At 40.0% G+C, this 10,134-nt stretch overlaps 1 protein-coding gene across 1 annotated transcript in view; it reads right to left on the reverse strand.

Moving 5' to 3' along the window:
- The window catches only part of LOC106081457 (anaphase-promoting complex subunit 2), a 65,668-nt gene extending 55,823 nt beyond the window's left edge, over window positions 1–9,845 (reverse strand). Inside the window, exons 1-8 of the mRNA XM_013243416.2 lie at window positions 9,738–9,845; window positions 8,476–8,926; window positions 8,133–8,377; window positions 7,877–8,069; window positions 7,102–7,812; window positions 6,776–7,039; window positions 6,464–6,705; window positions 2,660–2,895 (exon numbers count right to left, since the gene is read on the reverse strand). Coding sequence (XP_013098870.2) covers window positions 2,695–2,895; window positions 6,464–6,705; window positions 6,776–7,039; window positions 7,102–7,812; window positions 7,877–8,069; window positions 8,133–8,377; window positions 8,476–8,926; window positions 9,738–9,791 — 2,361 coding nt within the window. The 5' untranslated portion in view covers window positions 9,792–9,845 and the 3' untranslated portion in view covers window positions 2,660–2,694. The remainder of the gene's footprint in view (window positions 1–2,659; window positions 2,896–6,463; window positions 6,706–6,775; window positions 7,040–7,101; window positions 7,813–7,876; window positions 8,070–8,132; window positions 8,378–8,475; window positions 8,927–9,737) is intronic.
- Between the last annotated feature and the right edge of the window lie 289 nt (window positions 9,846–10,134).

The following is a 10,134-nucleotide window of genomic DNA, read 5'->3' on the forward strand; positions in this document are numbered from 1 at the left end:
GGTCCCCCAGACACTTGGCCCTCAAAAAATATCAGCATCGTGCTCTTCTCTCAAATACCATTTATTTAAACCCCATATTGCCATTGGTTTTGAGGGGAGTTTACAAACACAGACCCCAAAATTGGTTATCAAATTTGTTTTCAAAACTTGGGGTTTTCCCCCAAACACTAAGCCCTAAAAATATATCAGCAACGGGCTCTATTCTCATATATTTAAACCCCATATTGCCATTGGCCTCAAATTTGGATATCAATCGTTTTCGTCGTCGTTTTCTAATCTCAAATACCATTCACTAAAACCCCTTATTGAAAAAGCCAGCAAATATGTCCGGTTTGGGGTATGGGCCCATAAAAACTATGTATATCGAGCTCCCCTGTCTTGAAGATCAAAATTGTCTTGGTTAGCAAATACGTCCTACTTAAGGGTTTTTATGGTGGTGGGACGTTCCCTAGACAGTTGGTCCCGAATGATGATGTCAGATTCATGGTCTACTCCCAAATACCCTACATTTGAGCTCCATTTTTCCATAGTCGGCCAACATGACTGGTTTGGGGGGTGTTTTGGGGGATGGGGCGGCCACTCAGTGAATTGGCTTTGAAAATATATATCAGATTCGTGTTCTACTCTAAAATACCTCTTATTTGAGCCTCATATTGCAATGGTCAGCAAATAATTCCTATTTGGATGGTGTTATGGGGATGGGGTGGCCCCATAGACAATTTTCCCTAATATTGATATCAGATTCGTGCTTTAGTTTCAAACACCTTTCATTTGAGCCCCATACTGCTATGGTCGTAAATTTGTCTTCTTTGGGGGATGATCTCGGGGATGGGCGGCTCCCCAAACACTTCCCACATCTGGATATCAGATTCGTATTCTACACTAAAATACCTTTTATTTAAACCCCCTAGACAATTTTCCCGAATATTGATATCAGATTCGTGCTTTAGTTTCAAACACCTTTCATTTGAGCCCCATACTACTATGGTCGTACATTTGTCTTCTTTGGGGAATGATCTCGGGGATGGGCGGCCCCCCAAACACTTCCCACATCTGGATATCAGATTCGGATTCTACACTAAAATACCTTTTATTTAAGCCCCATATTGTCATGGTCAGTTAATAAGCCCTGTTTGAGGGGTTTTTTGGTGGAGGGGCGGCCCTCCAAACTTGTGGTACCAAAATTTGGATGTTAGATTTGTTTTCTACTCTCAAATACCTTTTATTTGAGTCCCATATTGCCATGGTCGCTAAATATGTCCGATTTAGGGGTTTTTTGGGGGTTGGGGTGGTCCCCCAAACACTGGGTCCGATAATTGAATATCAGATACGTTTTGTAATCTTAAATACCTTTCATTTGAGTCCCATATTGCCGTGATTGTTGTATATATATATATAAATATTTGGTAGGTTTTGGGGTGGGGCGCCCCTCCTAAGTACCCCATCCGAAATTGGAATACCAAATTTTTGTTTGTAGGTTACTATAAGAGATCACACAAAATTTCGCTTAAATCGCACCACCCATCTCCGAGGTCTGGCGTTTCTGAAAATTAGGGTAAGGGGAGGGTCCGCTCCCCTTCAGATATCAAAAAATGTAGTATCTTAATTTTACCACGGTGAAAATTTCAATTCAGCCGTTTCTGAGTCTATAAGGAACACACAAACAAACAAACCTACAAATAAACACAAATTGATTTTTAATATATAAGAAGACTAGCTGACCCGGTCCCGCTCCTTCTTCACCACGGTATAATTTCAAGAAAATCGGTTCAGCCGTTTTTGTGTCTATGCGGAACAGACAAACGTTTGTTTGTCCACAACAAGCAAACACAAATTGATTTTTATACCCACTACCAAAGGAGGGCGTATACTAATCTTGTTATTCCGTTTGTATCACCTCGAAATATTCGTCTAAGACCCCATAAAATATATATATTATTGATCATCTTGACGTTCTGAGTCGAACTAGCCATGTCTGTCCGTCCGTCCTTCTGACGAAATCACGATAGCGGTCGAACGCGTAAAGGTAGCCGCTTAAAATTTTACACAGATACTTAATATTGATGTAGGTCGTTGGGGGTTGCAAATGGGCCATATCAGTTCAGATTTAGATATAGCTCCCATATAAACCGATCTCCCGATTTGACTTGTTGAGCTTTTACAAGACGCAATTTTTATCCGATTTGGCTGAAATTTTCCATGCTGTGCTCTGTTACGACTTCCAAAAATGTGCCAAATACGGTACAAATCAGTCTATATCCTGGTATGGCTGCCACGTAAACCGGTCTCTTGATCATCCTTGTTCGATTCCTAGAAGTTTTAATTTTTGCTGGTATGACATAAGTTTGGTATGTAGTATAAAATTATGCCCTTCAACTAAATTTTGTATACATTTTTACCAAAATCCATGGTCATGGGTTCCCAAGATGTGTAAGATTTTTTTAAAACTATATTATTATGGAAAAAATTAATTGATATTTCTTTTTCATAAAAAAATTATTTTTCAATGGCTCGTTCATCCGTATTATAAAATCAGCTGACGAGAGCCATAAATCCGCATTTAATGGTGTAAACGGGGTTTTAATTCTTGACTTATTTTGAAGGAAATGTTTCAATAAACACAATTTTTGTTTGATAAAAAAAAGTTCAGCAACTATACCTAATTGGGTGGTTGAGTTTTGGTGCGCTAGGCTATCATTTTGCCAACTGATATACACCGCCCGAATATATTAACTTGTGATCTCGTACTTTACGCTGCAGAAAATCTTTCAAATCATCCTGGGTGAATTCAACACCCAAACCATTGGAGGCAAACAGTTTCAACATCTGGTGTATGCGTTCAATGGGTAGTGAATCCAAATTTGTTAGCATACCAACAATATAGGACCAGAAAACCTGTAAAGAAAACAAGAACCGGGAAAAATAAAATATATGGGTGATAATTAGGGTAAATCTATGCTGATTTCTTTATATATTTTATAGCATATATACACAGAATTTTGGGAGATCATAATTATAAGGAGGGAAAGTATGTAGAAAAAAATACTATGGGTAAATATTGGCTGCAGTCACAAAATTTGTAGTTCAAACTTTTTTAATTTTTCCCCAATTGTTATAAATAATAAATAAAAGTAAGAGCGTGCTAAATTCGGCCGGGCCGAATCTTATATACCCTCCACCATGGATCGCATTTGTCAAGTTCTATGCGCGGTATCACTTTTTGGGCAAACAAAGAATATTGAATAAGAACTGTTATGCTATTGGAGATATATCAAGTTATAGTTCGATTCGAACTATAAATGAATGCTGAACATTGTAGAAATCATTGTGTAATATTTCAGTTCATTCGGATAACAATTGCGCCTTGTAGGGGCTCAAGAAGCAAAATCGGAAGATAGGTTTATATGGTAGCTGTATCAAGCTATTGATCGATTCAGACCATATTAGACACGTATGTTCAAGGTCATGGGAGAAGCCGTGGTACAAAATTTCTGCCAAATCGGATGAGAAATGCGCCCTCTAGAGGCTCAAGAAGTCAAGATCCCGGATCGGTTTATATGGCAGCTATATCAGGCTATGCACCGATTTGAATCATATTTTGCATAGTTATTGGAAGTCATAACAAAACATCTCATGCAAAAATTCAGCCAAATTGGACGAGAATTGCGCCCTTTAGAGGCTCAAGAATTCAAGATCCAAGATCGGTTTATACGACAGCTATATCAAAACATGGACCGATTTGAATCATGCTTAGCACAGTTGTTGGAAGTGATACCAAAACACTGCGTACAAAATTTCAGTCAAATCGGACGAGAATTGCGCCCTCTAGAGGCTCAAGAAGTCAAGACCCAAGATCGGTTTATATGGCACCTATATCAAAACATGGACCGATTTGAACCATACTCAGCGCACTGGTTGGAAGTGATGCAAAAACACCCAAAGCGCCAAATCATCCAAGGCGTTGGGCCCCGACGGAATCTCTACATTGATGTTGAATAATCTGGATTTACCTTACTACTGACCTCAACCTGTCTTTGAACACTCTTATAGTTCCAGATGACTGGAAAATGGGCAGATTGATCCTGCCACTGAAGCCTGGAAAGGACCCGAGTTTGGGGGAGTCGTACAGACCAATCTCCCTTTTCTCACCAGTAGCAAAGACCTCCCGAGCCTCGTAGAAAAATTTCCATTCGCCGAGCTGCAACATGGATTTCGAAGACTGCATACCACAACAACTGCTTTGCGTGCCATTACCGCACACATTTGCCGTGGCTTCAATCAGACAAGGCCATGTGATAGGACGGTCCTCGTGGCACTGGACCTATCAAAGGCATTCGACACGGTCAGCCATGCCAAACTATTTGAGGACATCGCCAACACGTCCCTCCTGCCAGGCCTGGGTCGCAAACTATCTGTGTTGTCGCCAGTCATTTGTGGAATTTAGGGATAAGATGTCGAAGCACCGTAGAGTGAAACAGTGAGTTGCCCAAGGTGGGGTGATATCTCCGGCACTGTTTAACCTCCACCTATCATCCATTCTACCCCCTCCAGATGGCATAGGGATCGTATCATATGCAGACTATTGTACGATCATGGCATCAGGCCCCCCACCCATTGATGACATCTGCGATAGGTTGAACGTCTACCTCAACGAGCTTGCCTCATAATTCGCTGCAAGAAATCTGAAGATAGCCGCCACCAAATCTTCAGCCTCATTGTTCACCACAAATACGCGTGAGGTGAATACTGAGCTGACTGTGATGGTCGATGGAGAAATGATTCCGACCATCAAGTGTCCCAAAATACTTGGCAGCTCCTACACTTTCTCCCCACATGCCACAGCAATCTGCAATAAAGTCAAAAGTAGAAACAAGGTCCTCAAGTCACTCGCTGTCAGCACTTGGGGTGCAGACAAAGAAACCTTGTTGACCACGTACAAAGCAATTGGCCGGTCTGTGGTAAGTTATGCAGCGCCAGTGTGGTCACGTCAACTTTGTGACACGCAGTGGAATAATATTCAGATCTGTCAGAATGCCGCCCTCCGAACTGCGACGGGCTGTCTCATCAGTTCTCATGTGGACCACCTCCATCAGGAGACAAAGATCCTACCAGTGCGAAGACATAACTACATGCTGTCTAAGCAATACCTTTTGGGCTGTTATCGCAGAAATCATCCAAATCATCATCTTGTGGATAGACACCCACCGCCCAGAAGCCTTAAGGTAGATCTACACGATCTAGAGCGTGAGGTACAGCGCTACAAAAGAGAACCTCTAGATCCAGCGGCATATCAAACGGGTCTGAACAACATTCATGCAGACACGGTAGCAGACGCGCTAATTGGCTACCGGGTGAATGTAGTCCTTGGAGAACGACCGCCACCCATTGCACCCGAAGAAATCGAACTCCCCCGGCAAACCAGAGTGGTTCTGGCTCAATTACGTTCCGGCAGATGCAGCCGCCTCAATTCCCACAGAGCTAGGATTGATGCCGACGTGCAAGATGTATGTCCCGATTGTAACCAGGGACCGCACGATACACGTCACCTGTTTAAATGTCCGGCCAGACCCACTCGACTCAGACCCAGATCCCTGTGGACGCACCCCATCTTAGTCGCGGAGTTCCTGGGTCTTGACACTCAACAGAATCAAGCAGACGAAAGATAGTACACAATAATGCTACAACAACAACAACAACCATTTTTCTCCAAATCCTCTTCAGTTTTGTAATTCGATGCCATTTCAATTACAGAATCATTCTCGAATTCCGTTGTCCACCAATGTTGATTCAACCAGTTGATTACTTCATTTATGCAGCCCACATTGAGTTTTTTCAATGTTTCTTTTGCAGATTTCATTATTTTTTCAATTTTTTTTTTATTTCACAAAATTTTTCTGCTAACACTTTTAATCACAGTTTGATAACTGACATTTCATTTCATAGATAGACATTTCGATTTGAGGAAATTGTGAAAACAAAAAATCATAGCCTTCCATTGCCCAGCAAATGAATAATGAATACCATCACAACGCTCTATTTCAACAGCCATAAAAAATTGCAAATGTCCCCAAGTTATTGTTTTTACCCCATTCATGTCTTTTGAAGTTGGCGTAATAGTACACAAAATCTTTGCATCATTGGTCTTTGAAAATGCAAATTTGTCCATAAACATTCCGTTAAGAAACAGGGGCAAACTTCTTACTAATAAATAAGTGTTGTCCGATTCTATTTCCAAGCTAAATGATAAGGGATCTCCTTTTCCAAGTCCAAGTCCGAACGGAGTGCCGCAGTGCGACACTTCCTTGGGAAGTTCTTACACCGCTGAAAATTTTTTCTGATGTTCTCGCCAGGATTCGAACCCAGGCGTTCAGCGTCATAGGCGAATATGCTAACCTTTGCGTTACGGTGGCCTCCGCAATAGCCTTTAACCTTATAAAAATAAAAAAAAAAAAAAAAAACTTACTTGTAATTCTTCTTCTCTCTGATCAGAGGCACTGGCCATGGCTGATTCATTATCTTCATCTTCGGCGATAATCTCATTGATGGGAAGTTTTTGTGATTTGGGTATATCATCTTCGATCAACTTATAGACTCCCGGCTGGGATTCTACAATTATGCCATGCGATTGCCAAAAGGCCATACGCCTTCTTAAAACCGAGGGGGGTATTTTTACCAAAGAGCTCAAGTCATCCAAAGACCATTCACCTTCATACACAACAAAAGAAAACAAACCCAACTTATTGTTTTTTCCAAAGTCATTTGTATTCAAACTTACTTTTTGTTTGAAAATGGTATATAATCACTGCCTGTGTGGGAGCAACGGTCATGTCCAAAACTCTCTCGCCCAGTTCAATGCTTATACAAACTTTACCCGTTACAGTGCGCCAATTCAATGTGCGATTGCCTTTATATTCCTCATAGGACTTGGTGTATTTCTGAAACTCATTGGCTATAGGTTCGGGTAATTCGACGCTCTCCTTGTTAAATGATGGCCAAAATTGGGCCGATATTATCAAGGAGGAAATATCAAATTGTTTCTCTATAAAAGCAGAGTATTTTAAATAAAGGTTCGAAGTTTGTTATCAAAGTAACTCAACTCACGTTCCACATATTTAGGATCACTGTGTATGTGGCTGTTGATGCGTTTCGAATCCGCAATATCCTTAAGCATAACTTCACAATTGTGCAGTAGAGATTCTCCAAACCGTAATTTCAATAATTCCAAATTTCTAATCTCTTTCTCAGGGCTGAATTCCAGTTGTGTAAGCAAACGGTCTGCCAGCAGATTTCGATATTCACTCATAAATAACTCTTTGCTGCCATAGATATCCACGACCATGGAGATGATGTCGGCACAACGTGAGGTCTTTACAGCTCTTGGCTGTACGGAATTTTCCAGACCAAAAGGATCGGGTTGCCAATTTTCCCAATTGCTGAGTTCATCGTTGACATTGCCTGCGGTACCACCATCTTTGGCCGCATCACCTTTGGCCAGTTCTTCCGACAAATCGGTGGGACCGGATTCAGTTTCAGTTAGACTTGTAACCACACAACGTACAGTATCGCTACGTTTTCTTAAATACTCTTTAATGGGAGCGGTGACTGTTTCCAAAATAACTCCACTGCTGTCCAGATAACGTATGGCCTTGATGGCAGCTACATAGCCAGTTAAAATATCCATGGTATTTACCCCCGGATGTAAAATGCGAGCCTCCAATGAGGTTTTCAAAGTGTTGATAATTTGACGCCTTAGGTTAATCTTTTCCATGCATATCTTGAGATCTTCTATCGCTGGTATGGAATCCGGAAAATCTAAAAAATATCAAAATGTCTAAAATTGGAAGTTTTACGTTACATTATCAATTCCTCTGGTTACCTATAATAATACTGAAAAACTGGTCTATTACACTGATGGCATAATTTTCATAAACATAAAACGTCAGCTTGACCTTTAAACTTTGTATAGCATCCGAGGTTCGAGAGCTATCATCGATATGCATAGCATCCGAAGCCATGGACTTGCTGTGGAAAACCTGCATCAGCCAACTAATGACCACATCGTCCAGCCACTAAAATAAGAAAAATTTGCTTAATATTCTAGTTTCTGAATGTTTAATAAAAGAAAAATGTACTGTTAGCAATGCCTTCAAGTGGCTTCTGTCGAATATGCCATGGCAGGTGTTTTTAATGTGATCCTTTATGCGCAGCTGTACTAAAAATGTCATTGATTGACCTGCCAAACGATCTAACAGTTCTAAATCAACTAACTTTTGATTAACTTCATTAATGGTCTGCAATAGGGCACGGCATTGGCATTTTTCCAATTCCTGATTACATCCTTTACAGGGTATTCCGGATTCCTCCAAATCTGCATTGTCTGAAAAGGAAAGCAAGAAAGACGATATAGAAATTTTTCTCCATACTTTTCGACTTGAGAACACCTGCTTATAAAAAGCACTTCCTTCATATTCTTACCTTGCCCTGCCTGATCAGCGGTTTGATGTACGTTAAAAAAGACTCTAAAGGACACACTATAAAACGAAAAGACCACATTATTAAAATTTGTGGGCAGTTGGGAAAGCAGCGAAGACCGCAACAATTCGTTTAGCTTTGCCAACGACGGGCTGTGATCTGTTATCTTTCGTATCGAGTCCAATTTTTCAAGACTTGATTTGACAAACTGATAATAGGCATCTAGACCTTTGACGGCATTTACAAAATTTGTAAACAGTTTATACTGAAGCTGAAGGTCATCCGCTGTCTCGCCTTCGCGATAAAATTTTGAAAGAGTTTGTGTGTGTTTAAAACAAGACCAAAAGGAGGGAGTTAATTTGTTGCGTACAAAGGAGCCAATTTCAATCCATAACACTTCGTAAACATACTCCCAGGTTTCTTCACTTTCGCTGCATAAGTCGGGTGTCTCCAACTAAAAATGAAAATGGGAAGTAGAAAACTATAAATTATTCATTTCTAATTTCAAAGATATTTTCATGACATTCATCGGCAGCCCTTGCCGATAAAGGACTTCATCGGGTCAATCCGGTACGCACAACCGGCTGCCATGGGATTGGTTAAGCTTTTGTGCTACAACTATACGACACAAGCCAGAATGTCTAAGGAGCATATCTAAACAATGCAAGGAAGCATCGCACTTTGCGGAGTAACGGACCATTGAGTTGTGACACATAACGAAATTACTGATAAACTACTCTGGGATGGATCACCAATGGAACACATCCAAGTCACAAGGTCGATAAAATTTTCTCCATGCATGTCCCTTAGTAGAAGGGATTTTAAGGCGTACATTTTAAGTGTGACATACCGCTGCTCCAGATTTTGTAGTAATTCTTGCTATTACATATATCCAGCAGTAGGAATTAGCATTTTGCAATTTTGAAAAATATGCAGATGCTCACGACCCTATTAGATTTGAAATAGGTTTATTTGACATATTTCCTATATAGAACTGTCAAATAAAACTATTTTAAGCCTTCATAAAGTTTTGTTAATATGGCCGTCAGATTTTTGAATTATATTCCTACTATATCATCTATCAAATGTATTCCGTTGAAAGGGCAGAATTGCCGATACGATCTAATTGCAAAAATTTTAAGATAGTTTTGCATGGACGTAGGAACAAGACTTTACCATGAAAATATAAGACCAAATCTGTGCTAGGAATAGGATTTTTTTCCGCGGTGGCTTGTTTTTGACATTCATGATGAAAAATTACTTACACATTCCTTTATTATGGGACAGGTTTCGCTAAAATCCGACCAAACTATTTCCATTTTGGAAACTTCAAAACCTATTCCCCCAATTTATTTTGTTTACGTTTTCCAAGTTTGCCGGATTTCATTGTTATCGATTTCGAATATATCGAATGCCGATAGTGACACCTAGGCAAAATTATACAAGGTAAAGTCATTAGCCAGCTGATAGAATTTTCCAATTCCAAAGTTGTTTTGAAAACCCACTAAAACGTCAAATACTTTGTTTGGATTTTAAACTTTTTTTACATTTTGTTCCTTTTTTCACATTCTAAATGGCTTAATTTTTATTTTACACGTTTATAATCATAATGATAATACAAATAAAAACTATAATGCCAATTAGGAAGTGTTCAGAAATTTG

Source organism: Stomoxys calcitrans, chromosome 5 (assembly GCF_963082655.1).
Source record: "Stomoxys calcitrans chromosome 5, idStoCalc2.1, whole genome shotgun sequence".
Classification (NCBI taxonomy): Eukaryota; Metazoa; Arthropoda; class Insecta; order Diptera; family Muscidae; genus Stomoxys; species Stomoxys calcitrans.